Here is a 17,468-nt window from a genome sequence, read left to right on the forward strand (position 1 = left end):
CTCTACATATCTCAAAGCCATCCATTCTACTTATTTGTGCCCCAGTATTCATATCGACAACAATGTCCTGTTCCTGAGTGAATACTGATGAAAAGTATTCATTCAGTGCCTCCCCAATCTCTTCAGCCTCCACACGCAACTTCCCATTACTATCCTTGATTGGACCTATTCCTACCCTAGTCATTCTTTTATTCCTAACATACCGATAGAAAGCCTTAGGGTTTTCCTTAATCCTACCAACTAAGGACCTTTCATGTCCCCTCCTTGCTGCTCTTAGCTCTCTCTTCAGGTCCTTCCGGGCCTTATAACTCTCAATCGCCCCTATTGAACCTTCACGCCTCATCTTTACAAAGGCCGCCCTCTTCCATTTAACAAGGGATTCCAATTCCTTATTAAACCACGGCTCCCTCACACGACCCTTTCCTCCCTGCCTGATAGGTACGTACTTATCAAGGACACTCAATAGTTGCTCCTTGAACAAGTTCCACATATCAATTACGCTCTTGCCTTGGAATCTACTTTTCCAATCCACACATCCTAAGTCATGCCTCACCGCATCATAATTTCCCTGCCCCCAGGGAACTCTTGCCCTGTAGTACACACTTATCCCTCTCCATCACTAGAGTAAAAATCACCGAATTGTGGTCACTGTCCCCAAAGTGCTCACCTACCTCTAGTTCTAATACCTGGCCTGGTTCGTTACCCAGAACCAAATCCAGTATGGCCTCACCTCTTGTTGGCTTATCTACATATTGTGTCAGGAAACTCTCCTGCACACATTGGACAAACACTGACCCATCTAACGAACTTGAGCTATAGCTTTCCCAATCAATATCAGGAAAGTTAAAGTCCCCCATAACAACCACCCTATTACTGTCACTCTTCTCCTGAATCATCTTCGCAATCCTTTCTTCAACGATTCTAGGACTATTAGGAGGCCTGTAAAAGACTCCTAACAGGGTGACCTCACCTCTCCTATTCCTAACCTCAACCCAAACTACCTCAGATGGCAAATCTTCGTCCATCTTCCTTTCCACTGCTGTAATACTATCTTTGACAAGCAAAGTCACACACCCCCCTCTTTTACCCCCACCTCTGACCCTACTAAAACATTTAAACCCTGGAACCTGCAACAGCCAATCCTGTCCCTGATCTAGCTATGTCTCCGTAATAGCCACAACATCGAAGTCCCAGGTACCAACCCACGCTGCAAGTTCACCTACCTTATTTCGTATACTTCTGGCATTAAAGTATACACACTTCAAGCCACTCTTCTGTTTACAGGCACCCTCCTTTAAGATTGATGCCATATTCCTAACCTCCCTATACTCCAGGTCCTGCACCCTAAAGCTACAGTCTGGGTTCCCATGCCCCTGCAGAGTTAGTTTAAACCCCCCCCCCCAAGAGCACTAGCAAACCTCCCCCCAAGGATACTGGTGCCCCTCAGGTTCAGGTGCAGACCATCCTGTTTATAGAGGTCCCACCTTCCCCAGAAAGAACCCCAGTTATCCAAGTACTGAAATCTCTCCCTCCTGCACCATCCCTGTAGCCACGCATTTAACTGTTCTCTCTCCCTATTCTTCGACACTCTATCACGTGGCACGGGTAACAAACCAGAGACAACAACTCTGTTCGTTCTAACTCTGAGCTTCCAACCTAGCTCCCTAAAAGCCTGTCTTACATCCTCAGCACTCCTCCTACCTATGTCATTGGTGCCAATATGGACCACGGCTTCAGGCTGCTCCCCCTCCCCCTTAAGGACCCGGAAAACACGATCAGAGACATCACGTACCCTTGCACCTGGGAGGCAACATACCAAACGTGAGTCTCTCTCGTTCCCACAAAACCGCCTATCTGTGCCCCGAACTATCGAGTCCCCAATTTTTATTGCTCTGCTCTTCTCCACCCTTCCCTTCTGAGTAGCGGGGACAGGCTCCGTGCCAGAGGCCTGAGCCCCGTCACTTACCCCTGGTAAGTCGTCCCCCCCACAAGTATCCAAAACGGTATACTTGTTCTTGAGGGGAATGGCCGCAGGGGGTCCCTGCACTGGCTGCTTCCTCCCAGTCCCCCTCACTGTCACCCATCTATCTGCCATCTTTGGAGTTACTACTTCCCTATAGCTCCGATCTATGACCCCCTCTGCCTCCCGAATGATCCGAAGTTCATCCAACTCCAGCTCCAGTTCCCTAACACGGTCTTGGAGGAGCTGGAGATGGAACCCTCTTAGCTCCTTTCTTATCTTGGTCTTTATTCTTCGATGTGCTACACAGCCTTCAAGTTTGATTGGTAATAGTTGATGCCGTTTCCAGGTCCAGGATCAAAAAGATCACTTGAAGGAGGTTTTTGTACTTAGACAAATTTGGTCCCTTTGGTCCTTTTTTTAGCATTATTAAAACAATTAAAAATTCCCAAATGTTTTACTTACTAAATGACCATATTATTACTACTTCTACATCAAAGGATATTACTGTTATGTTTAGCATTATTATTTATGTAAATCTTATTTCAATATTGGTAATCATCCTTTGTCAGTTTTTCTTAATGTAATGATAGTCTCTTGAATTAATATTGCACACTGACAGCTGCATTTCATTTAAGTCATGAGTACAAACAATAAAATAAAATAATTCCTAGTTGTGTTTTGATAAATTGTAGGCAAACCTGTTAGGTTATTCCAATGAATGTTTAGATTGTTTTTGTGGTAACTTACAAATATTAACATTATGATGTTACAGGCACCCTTCACACCATTCATCACTGAACTGATGTACCAGAATTTAAGGCACTTGGTAGACTTATCCTCTGTTCCAGACAAAGATACACATAGTATTCACTATCTTATGCTGCCACAAGTGAGGTATGATACTTTCTCATTGGACAATGTATTTATTTTATATATCATAACATGTTTGTTTTCAGAATTTTGAAAGAAGATGCAATGAAATGGAGTATTAAACTTAATTTGTTAATTAAGCTTACAGTTTTGCTGAATAAACGATAAAAATGAGTGTAATTGACATTGTTGTCAACAATAATTTTGCAAAATTACCTTGAACATTGTTTGACTACAGGCAAATATCAACCCCAAAACATTTTAATGTTCTTGCTTATGTCATTTTAATTTCTACTTTTAATTTATTGTCTCAAAGCAAAATGCCCTTTTAAAAACAACTGTTTCAATATCACCATATAATTGAAAGGATAAATGTTATGACTTTGAACCCTTTGTAAATATTGTTAGCAATTATATTTACTGACTAGCTGCTTCAAAAGGTGACTCTTTAAAACTGTTAAAGCTATTTCAGAGAAGACTTTGCAAATTTTCAACTTGCTTAAATACCAATACTATGGAAATTTTTTAAAATATTAGTGGTTTCGTTTGTGTGAAAGTACCAAAAAAATGGAATCCTTTAGTGTCTATTGCAGGTTCCTCTTTTGTAACTTTTACCTGTATATATTTTCCACTTGTATTTGTCTTGCTGATATTGAAATTTAGTTTTACCTTCTTATTCCAATGTCTTTTATATATAATTTATACAAAAGTAAATTTTATACTTGTTTTTCTTGGTCTGGATTTTCACTGTTAATTTAGAAATACATGGTAGTTTTTATTTTACATACATGGCACTTTTTAAGCCATCATAAAATATGTTAAGTAGTTTAACTGTCTCAGACATAAAATTCTACCATCTGAGAAATGTCGAACCTCACTCAGGTAGTGCACTGGAAATCAAACCCTATTTTTCCCGAAATCTTCACAAAAGTTAAAAGCTTTAAAAATTAAATTACACAAAGATTCATGAACTTACCTACTTTCAGACCCTGACTGAATGAAAGCATGGATCAGATTTCTGTTCTTAACCAAAATTACTATCTATTACAAGTAGTTATACTCTAGCTGTAGGAAAACAATTATAAGCCATTGCTATATAATGCTTCTAATTAAAACATTAATGTCCTTATTAACACCCATCTCCAGATCTATAAACTATCAGAAAAACCAAGTGTAGTTTTTATGGATGGAAGGGAAGACTGCAAAGTAGTTTGGTTCCTGTTCACAAGTGTTGCTGTGATTATTGTTGTGATTCTTGTGATGGTCAGAACACTGCTGCTTAGTCATCCTTCTCCAGATGTTACAAGTGGTTTACAAGTGGTCCAGGGTGGCTGGTTCACTTATGAAAGGTCTCTGCCTTATTAATTACAAGTCACAATTTAGAACAACAGTTCAAAGAAAGATAAGCTGCTTTGTTTTTGCTGGCTTAAAGTTGCTTTTACTGCACATAACAGATTTCCTGGAGTTCTGATGAAGTTATATTTCTCTGTGTTGTGTTCACAGCCCCAAGCTGTTTACTTAGTCAAGAAATTGTCACATAGTTGATACCAAACAGAAGACTTTTGCCATCAATAACTGGTCACCGTCCATAGACCAATCAGCTACTTGTCCCAAACAAAGTTTCATTTCCACACACCCTCTTGGTTCCAGTTTGTCAGCAATTATGTTTTAACCACTGTTTGAACATTAACGATGCTGACAATACGTCTCAGGTTATTTGATTTCAAATTGTTCGCCAATAGTCCCAGCCATCCTTTTTTAAAATAGTTATTTTCTACTTTCAGTTTACAATGAGAGATGCAAGAAAAATAAAGACAGATCTTTAGAGATAACTGATCTGTGACTCTAAAATTATGAACAGATGTGAAATCATTGTAAAGAAAATCAGAGAAATGTGTAGAAAAACATATTGGTGATCTCACCATACGTTCTGAGCAATGGTTAGATGTGCAATGGGATAGCACTTATACATGTTCTCCTACAATAAATTAAGATGGGGTATGTTTGTCAGCATAATTTGTGTTTCTACTGATGAATAATAAAAAAAACTTAAAGCCTAATTGAAGTATCCTTTTCTCATATAATAATCAGCAGCTTGCATTTGCCTTAAAAAAGGCTTTAATAATTTTATTTTTAATTTATTGAATCACCCTGGCATTTAGAATTCATTCCTCAAATTGCATTAAATGTGGCGGTGATTCAAAATAACAATTATGATGGAGGATTTCAGTTATATTAAACTTAAGTGACATTGGATGCAATCAGTTGATATATTTCTTTGTGATGGCAATTAATTTTCATTTGTGTGTTAACCACTTTTCAGTTTCCCTTTCTCATTGGCAAGTACAAATCTAAATGAGGTACAGGAGCAAATGGATCTCGAGGTACAATTGCACAAATCACTAAGTAGTAGTGTAGCTTAATAAAGACAACAAACATCGCCACTGACCTTGGCCCCTCTGATTGAAGAGATACCGATACAATAGGGCCCGGTGACACTGATATAGCAGTTTCTTGAGGTGTGTATGATAAAAGCACCTACCTAAACCGCTTAGACAAGTGTGCAGACTGCCTCCACCTCATCTGATACCAGGTAGAAATAACTGAGAACAGAAATCACTGCATTGGGCAGAGCATTGCATGAATTGCTGGAGTGTCTTCCACATATGTGGACATTGAGACATCTTTCTGTACTATAATCGTTCTGTGAATCTAGAATGTGACTATTCGCCTTTTAAGCTTATGAAGCCAGCTATTCGCACCTCCTTTTATTAATGGCCGTATAGGAAAAGGAAGGCAAAATATCAAGGGATGAAGGGCCCATAAATGATGTCAGTGAAACCCCTGAGCAGATGAGCATCCTTCTTTGACAGTCAGAGATGAGGTGATTCATGTTGCATCATCAGTGTTCTCACAGGCATCCCCTAAGTTAGAGGAGTTTAGCTGAAACGTGGCAGTATCAGACAACCCTGAATGTTGGCAACATGCTGAGAACCTTGAGATCCTTCCACATTTTGCTACCTCTGTGCATTGAAGGCACCTTAGGTTCTGCACCTTCCTTCTCGTCTTGCTCCTGTTCTTCATCTTCCTTCAGCAAGGAAGGGAAGCAATCTCCTGGGAGGTGACAAGTAACTGATTTGTTTTTGCATACCATGCAAAAATTATGATTTAATTTTTATGTGGATTCTCTGGTTGCCTGTGTCTGTTCTTCCATCATAATGTTGATCAATGCCTCCCAGAACTTGTGTCTTTGACTACATTTGGGATGAATAGAATGTAACTCTGATTTGTTTTATGCCCTTGTATACTTACAAGATAATACATGGCTTGGAAAGGGTGGACGCTAGGAAATTGTTTCCATTAGGCGAGGAGACTAGGACCCGTGGACACAGCCTTAAAATTAGAGGGGGTAAATTCAGGACAGAAATGCGGAGACATTTCTTCAGCCAGAAAGTGGTGGGCCTGTGGAATTCAGTGTCGCAGAGTGCAGCGGAGGCTGGGACGCTAAATGTCTTCAAGGCAGAGACTGATAAATCCTTGATGTCACAAGGAATTAAGGGCTACGGGGAGAATGTGGGTAAGTGGAGTTGAAATGCCCATCAGACATGATTGAATGGCGGAGTGGACTCGATGGGCCGAATGGCCTTACTTCCGCTCCTATGTCTTATGGTCTCTTATGGTCTCTTGTCCTTGGCTTGCATCCTCCTCTAACAATTTCCTGAAATTTGCTTTGTTAAGTGTAGTCAAAGTATGTTTCTCATCCCTTCCTTTGTGAATGTTGTTTGATTTATTTACTTTAGGGAGTCTGTCATTGACCAACGTATCGAAGGTGCGGTTGCTCAAATGCAGTTAGTCATTGAACTTGGAAGAGTGATCCGAGACAGGAAGACTCTCCCAGTTAAGGTTTGTACACACCATCTGAAATTTAAAGTAATGCTGCAGCTTTTTTTTTGATTCTTGGTCTTTATAGAGACTAAACTCTGCCTCTCTGTGCTCAGCATACTCCACTGAAACAGGATAATCACAATGGACCAACGTATTGTCAGTTAACACCTTTCATTTCTTCATATCAATTACTTGGAATTTCTACAAAACAAAACCAAAGTTTTTTTTAAAAAACAATTAAATACTGTGCTGCCCTGGCAAAGTTAGCACTACTGTCTCAGTGTCAGGGACCTGGGTTCGATTACAGCCTCAGGCGACTGTCTGTGTGAAGTTTGTACATTCTACCTATGTGTTTCCTCTGGTTACCGCAGTATCCTCCTGCAGACCAAAGATATGCAGTTTAGGTCGATTTGTCATGGAAAATGCAGGGTTACAGGAGCGGGTCTGGGTAGGATGCTCTTCAGAAGACCAGTGTGGACTCAATGGCCTGCTTCCAGAGTAGGGATGCTATGATAAATATAGTTCTGGAACACTTATAAGAAAGAATATTTCAACTTTTATTACTAGAGAGAATTTATTTCCCACCCATACAGATCACGTACTTGCAGTTACGGCTTTCAATCAATTTAGGTTCACAGAAAATGATTTTCCTCATCCTTCATTTGTCAATTTGCTGTTCAAGGGCAGCAAATTAAACATACCATACCATTAATCATGCGCATAAGGATTCTGTAAGTATTGAAGAAGTCTTGTTAGTGTTTCACAATATGTGCAACATTATAGTTAACCTAACATGTCAGTAAAAGTATGCTGTATTAAGCAGCCTGAAACTATGCACGTTTTTAATTATTTGATTATTTTCCATGCTTTGTTTCTAGCTCAAAGTCTGGCTTTATGATCTGTTTTCAGATTTTGTTTCTTTTCTTTTTTTTTGTTTTCTTTACTGGCTATATGTTTTAGCATGTAAATGTAGCCTTACAAACAATGCTGAAAGGTTTGTTCAATTTATTTTTCAGTATCCTTTAAAAGAGGTCGTGGTCATTCACCAGGATTCAGAAGCACTTAATGATATTAGAGCCTTAGAGAAATACATTCTGGAGGTAACTTAATTTGCATTCGTTTTATCAATCCAAGTATAACTTTTTAAGTTGAGCCTTTATATATAATTCATTAGCCTGTAACGTCAAGTAAAATATTGTTAACCAAACTGAAAAATTGATACTTTAAATGCAGTAATATGTTGTGAAGTTCACCGATTTTAATGTTTTAAATAACAGTTATTGCTTTCTTTATTATTCATCTTCCCATAAAATCTGAAGTTACTTTACTAATAGTAAAATAACATAATGGGCTGGGATTTGCTGTTTGCATAAAGTTATTGTGTGTAAGTTGGCCTACAATATTTGGTGGGCAAAAGATACCCCTGATCTGCAGATTGTCATAAATTGTGATTTGCATTACTTGCTACTGGGTCCCTGGAAACAGCACTTTCATTTTTAACATGCCTGTAAGTTTTGTGAGCTTATCGCAATAGCTGTTAAATTCAAAGAAAATGTTAATTATCACAATTAATATACTGCACTGTGGCTCTGATCTCCTTTTGTGCTGACTGAAATGTTTTAGAAGGAATATATTTTTACAGAAATGATAGACTAGAAGTTATTTTGAGGAAGGGTTTTGGAATCCAATTTTTTACCACAGCTAAAATGCTTTAAGGTTATCAATAGCAATGTATCATTTAATATAGAAGATAGAATGCCTAATCTGATGATACTATCATACTGTTTTTCATTTGTTCAACTCATTTTAACATTTATTTGTTTGGAATTTTCACCTGACTGAATTGATGTGGGTTTGTTTCAAACTTTCTGCAGTCATATTTTCTACTCTGCTTTTCCTTGCCAATTTGTGGCCCTTTACGCTAGTAAAGGAGGCACTGAGAATGAATATGAGCGACTGCGTATAAAAATGTAATCTTTGTGCTGCTTTCCTTCAGTTTGTGTTTGTGACCAAATACTTGTACTTTGAAGGCTGGCTTTCACAATAGTTTAAAAGCAAATAGTTTAAAGCAGAACACCACCAACAAGCCATATCAGGCTGATGAAGAAAAGATTAAAACAATGCAGAAGATCTCTCTGAAGGCTAATACCTGGAATTTTGCTCTGACCATATTTACTAGGTAATTTCCTAAGCATCATAAATTACATTGGTAAACCATTGTGCTCAGATAGGAGCATTAGATTAGATTACTTACGTGTGGAAACAGGCCCTTCAGCCCAACAAGTCCACACCGCCCCGCCGAAGCATAACCAACCCATACCCCTACATCTACATTTACCCCTTACCTAACACTATGGGCAATTTAGCATGGCCAATTCACCTGGCCTGCACATCTTTGGACTGTGGGAGGAAACCGGAGCACCCGGAGGAAACCCACGCAGACACGGGGAGAACGTGCAAAATCCACACAGTCAGTCGCCTGAGGCGGGAATTGAACCCGGGTCTCAGGCGCTGTGAGGCAGCAGTGCTAACCACTGTGCCACCGTGCCGCCCACAAAGCATTACAAAGGAATTTCCAGGACAAAACATTGACATGACCATTCTCAATTGATTGTACGCACTCAGCAAAGTCTGCAACTACATCTCATGGTGCTGCAGTAATTTTACATAAAATTGATCTGTTAATGTTAATCTGGCCTATTTGTTAGGAAATACTTCAAAGTTATTAAGTTCACACCAGATTGTATTCCACATTTTTGAATTATAAAGTTTTATATGCACTTAAGATATTATTTATTTTTGAGATGTTGTAGTCTCGGGCACTGCACTTATGCACTAAGTGTTTATAGTGCATTTCACCACTTAAGAAAATTTCAGTTTTGACTTTTCTTATGTTAAAACAAATTCAGTCTATTTCTTGATCTGGCCTTGACGGAAGGTAGATCTTTTCATTAAACATACCCAAGAAAATCATTTTGATAGTCTATTCACTAAGGTAAGCTGGCAAAGTTCTGTATTTATGGGTTGATTATTTTGAATAAAGTATTTTGTTAAAAGCCATATGATTCATCTTTGTAGTTGCACTGTATGTTCTTTTCAAATTCACAACACTCTGGAATTGTCTCTACAAGGCTTAGAATGTATGACTAGTTCAGCGATTCTCAATGGTTATCATGTAAACTTGATGTGCTACAAATGTCTTCAAAAGGAATCTTTATCACTTGTATTACTGGATGCTTTGCCAGATAATGACAAATAAAATGACAGTATTTCATTTTCACCTTGTCTTCTTGGAAATATAGTGGCCAAGTATTACATTATTTTAAGTGGTTCTGACATCTGCAGAATATAAAATGTCAAAAGCTGGGTGAAATATTACAAAGAGGCTAAATTACATTTAGAATATTTTTAACATACTTTTCATGGGTCTTCGCTGCTTCAAACATGGACAAAAAATACTTCAGTTTTCTTATGCTGCATGGAATATAGTTTAGTGCACTGTGCCATAGGGTACATTTGTATGTATTTGCATGAAATGGTTGACTTTACAAATAGATTTTATTAACATTTTTTTCAGGCAGTACATGCAAAAAAATGAGGAAGTATTACATGCACGACTACTCGACTACTTGGGTTTAATTTGGAACGTGAAGTGGATTTAGTTTTATGGCCTTTAAAATTCAATGTTTTACACTCCTCCCCAGTAGCACTGAAAGTAAAGCAAGTGCATCATTAATTTGGGATTTGAGATTGAAAATTCTAAGGGGATCTTGGACCAAAATACTAAACACTGTGTCTTGATAACCTAATATAATTTTATTTATTTGTTTCACTTATCAAAAAGTTGTTTACAAATAAAATACTCTACAATTAATTCACTGCTTTGGTAGCTAACCTTTGGAAATTAGGTATTGTGTATTTACAGGGATTTCCCACTTAAATTTCAGGAGGAGAATTAGTCATTTTTTTAATGTTTGAAACTGTTATGAGATGTCAGGAATTAGTTTCAGTTCTTCTCAATTACAGTTCCTAAGATATTTTACCAATGAAAATTGAGAAATTCCTGTTAAATTTTGCTGGTGAAAATAATGCAAGTGTGTGAAGATATTGACTGTCTCACAAGTTGAGATTCCTGGTTTAGATTCTTTGCTAACAATTGGTGCCTCTGATAGACATTTAACCTGACACCCTAGCTATACTCTTGGATGAAGTTAATTGATCCTATGGCACTATTATCTGTCAACAGCATATGTGAAATTATTATCTGGTCATTCACATCATTGCAGTTTAGGGGACTTTGCTCCATGAAAATCCACTTTTGTAACTGTACTTCAAATAACTTAATTGGTTGTAAAGTATATTTGAGATATCCTGAGCTGTGAAAGAAGCTCTATACATTGAATCTTTCTTGTCTAATATTTTGTTTCAATTGTATTTTCCAGTTTCCCCCTCCTGATTGATTTGTACATTTTCTCAGCTTTTTCTATCTGGCATTAAAATTTCTCCTACATCTGATCTTTTTGACTTTGTCTGACCCTGTTTACGATATCATCACAGATTATTCAACTTCACTGCTGAAAGGCAGATGCAGCCAACAACATCTCAATATGTAGTGCATCCCTTTACATCAGTCAAACCATCCTTGAGCATCCGACTCATAAGTGAATGTAACTCTCCACTACTAAGATTGTTTCATATTATTTGACGTTGACTGACGATTGAGGGAAAGTGGGGTTGAAAATACTGATGTAAAGTATTTTCAAGGGCAAATTTTTGTTCTTTCAATTTGACTGAATTGTGTTACTGAAAAAATTATTTGTTCATTCAGTGCTGCCTGAACTTTGCTTTTCAGGTCAATTTACATCAGCATGGCTTGATGAGGCTCAGGTGGTAGACTCTCAGTAGGAATTGCTACAGCAGGGTGTTAGAATCAATCAACTCTTTCTCCATCCAATTTTCTCTCCTGTGGAGGTTGACTCAGGCTGCCATACAGTTTCAGTACTGCATCAGAATAGATTTTAAAGTGCTGCAGTTTTGTAACAGAATAATTATTTTTTTGGTCAAATTTCTATGGCAACATCTCCACTTTGGGTAAACTGGCAGAGTGAGGATATTTGTAATCGACCTGTTTATGGCACATCTCTGGAGCAGGTAGGACTTTTGAACGCATACTTCTTTGTTCAAAGATAGGGACATTGCTGCTGTGCGACAAGTGCCCTGTTGACAGAGTAGAGATATTTTGTAATCAAACTGTTCAGAGATGTTACTGCACATCTCTGCAGTAGGTGGGGCTTGAAATTAGGCCTCCTGGTTCAGAGATAGAGACACTACAGCTGCATCTCAAATTTTGAAACTGACATAAAGCATCAGAGGGATCATGGAAGCTCATAGTCGCCCAACCCTGTAACGCACGATTCTACCTCCTTCCCAAAATCCAGAAACAGGTCTGCCCAGGCAGCCCCATTGTTTCAGCCTGCCCTACAGAACTCTTCTCTTCCTACCTCGACTTGGATTTTTTTCTCCCCTTGTCGAGTTCCTTCCCACTTACATCTGTGATTCCTCCGACGCTTTACGTCAGTTTCAGACTTTTCGGTTTGTGGGCTCCGGCTTCTTGTTTACCATAGACTTGTAATCTGTTTACGTGTTCATCCCCTGTCAGGATGCTGTCAGACCGACTGCTTCATCCTGGAAAAAAGACCAGAACTGCCCCCATTCACCACCAGCACCCTCCTCCACCTGGCTGAGCTCCTCATTACTCTCAACAACTTCTCTTTTGACTCTTCTTGCTTTATTCAGGTAAAAGGGATGGCCATGGGTATCCAAGGGCCCACGTTATGCCTGTCTCTTTGTGAGGGGCATGGAACATTTCTTGTTCCAGTTCTATTTTGGCTCCCACCCACAACCTTTTCTCTGGTGTTTTGATGATATCAGTGCTGCTTCCCCCTCTCATCCAGAATTGGAAAAGTTTACCAATTTTGCTTCCAGTTTCTGCCTCTGTCTCACCCTCACCAGGACAATCTCTGACTTCACCCTTCCCTTCTTTGATATCCCTGTTTCCATTTCTGGGAAGAGAATGTCCACCAATATTCACTACAATCCCACAGTAACTTTGACTATACATTGTCACACCATGTTTTCTGCAGAGACTCTGATCTTAGAGTAGGATAAAAGGTCGATACAACATGAGGGGCACAAGGACCTGTACTGTACTGTTCTGTATTCTTTATGACATTGCATTTTCTCAATTCTTCCATCTCATCACATCTATTCTGATTATGCCACCTTCATCAGGGAGCCTCCGAAATGTCCACCTTCTTCATCAACTAAGGATTTCTCAGCACTGTCATTCACTCAGCCCTCAGCCGGGTCCGACATATCTCCCATACTTGAGTCCTCACCCCTTCTCTTGCCTCCAGCGACAACAATAGGATCCCACCAGCATCCACAGCCAGAGGATCATTAGCTGCCATTTCCTCCACCTCCACTGAGATACCACCTCCATGTACATATTCCCTATCCTCAGTTGTCAGCCTTCCGCATGGACTGTTCCTTCCAGGACACCTTGGTCCACTCCTACACTCTCAAAGTGGCCCTCACCCACAGTCCTGCAGCACCTCATCCGCAACTGCATAAGGTATGACACTTGCCCATTTACTTCCTCCCTCCTCAGTATCCAAGGGCCCAAACACTCCTTCCAGGTAAAGCAGCACTTTACCTACACTTCACTCAATCTAGTCTACTGCATTTGCTGCTCACAGTGTAGTCTCTTCTACATTGGGGAAACAAAGTATAGACTGGGTGACTGCTTTGGAGAAAAACTACGCTCTATCTGCAAAAAATACCCTGAACTTCCAGTTGCCTGCCACTTCAACACATCGCATTGTTTTCTGGCTCTGTCTCAGGCTTGCTGCAAGGCTCCAGCAAAGCTGAGCACAAACTGGCAGAACAGCACCTTGTTTTCCACTTTGAGCCCTCCAGACTCAATGTTGCGTGAAATAAGTTTTGTGCCTGAACTCTCCAGTGTCCTAGCCCCAACCCCACACACTAGGCCTTTTATCACATGGTCTGCTATTACACAATCCATTGTTAGCCACAAATAGTTCCCATTAGCAGCCATTCATTCTCCTAGGTTGGCTGTTGTCCACTTCTTTGTCCAATTGTCCTCCTCTCTCTTTGGGCTCTATCTCTATGAGGCAGCACAGTGGCTCAGTGGTTAGCATTGCTGCCATGCAGTGCCAAGGACCCGGGTTCAATTCCAACCTCGGGCGACTGTCTGAGTGGAGTTTGCACATTCTCCCTTTGTCTGCATGGGTTTCCCCCGGGTGCTCCAGTTTCCGCCCACATCACAAAGATGTATGGGTCAGGTGAATTGGCCATGCTAAATTGCCCATAGTGATAAGTGCACTAGTAGGGAGTAGTTCAGTGGGTCTGGGTGGGTTACTCTTCGGAGGGTCGGTGTCGATTTGTTGGGCCAAAGGGCCTATTTCTGCACTGTAGGTAATCTAATCTAATCTCCACTCATTGTTTACTCCTTACTCACTACATCCTAAGTTCTGCATAATAACGCAACGTTTTCTTAGCTGCCATCAGTGTGAAGAAGAGTCACTGAATCTGAAATGTTAACTCTGATTTCTCTCCACAGATGCTACCAGACCAGTTGGTTTTTCCCAACAATTTCTATTTTTGTTTTTGATTATACAATACCTTTGAGTCTTGTGGCTTTTAAGTATTCGATTTTTGGTTCTCAGAAGAAATGTAAAATGCAGCTAGCCAAGTTTAAAGTTGAATTACTACCTCTATTGTATTGCCAAATGCTTACTTTTATGGGAAAGTATAAAATGTCTTTATCTGGTTTTGCCATTTTTGAAAATTGTTGAATATTTCTTATGACATGCACAGATTTTGAACACTTGATAATTTGGGCTTGATATGAATCTATTAGGAACCTACTGGAGTTTTAACAATGTTTTGGATTATGAAGTGTAATTTTGTTTCTCCAATCTAGTGGTTGTGAGTACAGTAATTTTCTACCTGCTGTTCATCAGGCTAAGTGCTGTCTCTGAGTAATAAAACCAGCCGAGAGATGTTTCTGTGTGCTGTTTAAGAGAGTGTTTTAGAGAAAACTAGTTGCAGTTAAGGATGTCAAAAAGCACTTTGCCATTTATTATAAAAATGTTTTAAAGTGCATGTGGAAGAAAGAAAACTGCATTAATTGGCTTTGGAGTGTCAATAAGATCAGAATATATGCTGGCTCAGTTGTTGGTTTTAACAGTGATGGCATATCAGTTCAATTTTACCTTTGGCTTCTCTTATTTGGTGACAGTTACAGCTCTGTAATTAGCAGATTAGAAATTTGGAAGAGATTGGATTTTGACTGGTCAGATCTATTTTTTGGTAGCTATTGGGAAAACTCACCACTTGTCCATGTATGGCTACAGTACACTTATTGCAGATTAAGGATTCTTTATGAACTTTTTCATGTTTTCCTGTCAGCAGAAAGATAATAACTCTCTTTCTTCTTAATTTCCATTCAGTTTTTGAGTTTACTCTGTCATCTCAAATTTCAAAATGTGGAAGTTCAGAAATTTCAACTGTCAGTTTGGTCAGATGATCTTTTATGTTCTTTTCTATATAAGCTCATTATGTACGGTGTTCATAATTCTTTTCCTGCTCTTTTATTGTCAGGTCTCAAGTATTTTCCCTATTCTCTTTAGAGAAACAGCACTGGTGATATGTATGTAATAATCTGTTAAATATTTTGCTTTATGTTAGGTCTCTGAAGAGCAAGTGCAAGTTCAACTGTAGCTAGCATTTTATTCTAATCTTTGCCTTACTTCAGTGTAGACTAATTATGCTTGTCTTGCTAATTAATTCTCATTAAATCAATACCCTTGATTTCTAGCTAATGCTAACACATGTGCTTTATCAGTACCTGAATGCATTACCCCAATAGTCACTTGCTTGCATGGCAAGTATCTGATATGAAGGGAAGAAGGAATGTTGTGCCCTTGGAGGTGGGTAGGGACCCTGCTTCCACCCCAGTTGTCAGTGGCAGGAAAGTCCTCTTACTGCAAGACACTTGATACCCACTTAATACCTCATCCCACCAGTTCTGGTGTTAACCCAATGGCAGGCAGAAGGCTTGCCATGTGGGGATCATAGTAAGCAAACCTTTTTCGTATTATTGCATGTACCTGCTGGTTTGGGAAGATGAGTGAGTGGGAAAATCCCTCTGTCAAAAACATTCAGTGCCTGTTCAAAGCCCCTGGTGTTGGGATGTGGTTGGGGGACCACCACTAAAAGATAGCATCTTCTCTTCCGATCAATATCCCAAACATCAGGCTGGTGATTGTGACAGCAGCAACCACCAATTCCACTGTTTACAGTGTTGTCCCATAGATCTGCCTCATACTGACCTGCCAAGTGCTGGAATGGACAAAGATGGGGCATTCACGGTTCTCTGAGCAGTGGCTGAGGTCCCTGTTGCCTCCACAAGAGTGCACCCTTTGTTCTCCAAACGCTTCTACTGTCACTGAACTTCCATATTTCCATGCTGCTGTTTCCACTTGTGTATTTCTTTTCTTAGCAATTTGTAAGCTGGTTGTTTTCTGTGATTCAAAGTTAGGTTACTTTACTTTTTCAGCATAAAGGATTAGTGACACAGTGGGTTGGCTGAATTGGGTTTAGGTCCATAGATAATTAAAATGTCATGTCCTAGTACTGACCCCCATCAAAAAGGTTCTTAAAGTGCTGACCTTATAGGCAATTAGAATACAAGTGGTATAAATAATTCTTCATCTGTACAAAGCCCTAGTTAAACCGTGTGAGGAATACTTTAAGCAATTGGGTGCACCACTCCTTAGGAAGCATACATTGACTATCAAAGGACTGCACATAAATTTATCAGAATAGCACCTGGAATCCCATGAATTAAATCATGCAGAATGATCACACAACCTATTGTGGAATCACCTGAATTTGGCAGTCTGAGTTGATTTGATTGAAGTTCTACAGATGTGGAAGAAAGGATAATTAGCAACTACTTATGCTGTTGGGACAGTGAAAAAAACTAGGGAACATAGCCTAAAAATTTAAAACCAGATCTGTAATGGAACACTTGTATGTGCACAGGATGGTAGTGCTTGAATCTACTTTTCACAGGAAGCACTAGTTTTGGAATGAATAGGCAATTTTAAATCTTTGATTAATGAAACAGGCAAAGGCAGATAAATGAAGTTTCGTCACTGGTCAACCATGATCTTATGAAATGGAGTAACAAGCTCTTGGGGTAATTATAAATAGCTTCCTTCTGTTCCTATTGTTCTCTGATAGTAAACAGCTGAAAGCATCTTTTAAAACTGAAAGGACTGCGGATACTCGGGTCTGATGGCATCACTTCTGACGAAGGTCCACTGCATCTGTAAAGTTAACTCTGATTTCTCTCCACAGATGCTGCCAGACCTGCTGAGATTTTCCAACAATTCCTGTTTTTGCGCTGCCAAGTCTGGCAGCATCTGTGGAGAGAAATCAGAGTTAATTTTTCAGATCCAGTGAACCTTCGTCAGAAGTGATGCCATCAGACCTGAGATTTTCCAATAATTTGTTTTTGTTTGTGACAGTGTCTTTTACTTTATTTGTTGCTGGCACATGGGGATCCTGGCAAGCCATCATTTCTTGTCCGTTCTATTTGACTTTGACACTCTACTCGGATGGTTATTGGATTCCATTAACATCTTCTTGCTAGAAACCC

At 39.4% G+C, this 17,468-nt stretch overlaps 1 protein-coding gene across 3 annotated transcripts in view; it reads left to right on the forward strand.

Annotated features, from left to right (window-relative positions):
• iars1 (isoleucyl-tRNA synthetase 1) overlaps nucleotides 1-17,468 on the forward strand; it is a 206,698-nt gene that overhangs the window by 122,474 nt on the left and 66,756 nt on the right. For all 3 annotated transcript variants that reach the window (XM_072582128.1, XM_072582130.1, XM_072582129.1), the window contains exons 23-25: nucleotides 2,736-2,857; nucleotides 6,634-6,736; nucleotides 7,735-7,818. In XM_072582128.1, coding sequence (XP_072438229.1) covers nucleotides 2,736-2,857; nucleotides 6,634-6,736; nucleotides 7,735-7,818 — 309 coding nt within the window. The remainder of the gene's footprint in view (nucleotides 1-2,735; nucleotides 2,858-6,633; nucleotides 6,737-7,734; nucleotides 7,819-17,468) is intronic.

Source organism: Chiloscyllium punctatum, chromosome 12 (genome assembly GCF_047496795.1).
Source record: "Chiloscyllium punctatum isolate Juve2018m chromosome 12, sChiPun1.3, whole genome shotgun sequence".
In the NCBI taxonomy this organism is placed as follows: Eukaryota; Metazoa; Chordata; class Chondrichthyes; order Orectolobiformes; family Hemiscylliidae; genus Chiloscyllium; species Chiloscyllium punctatum.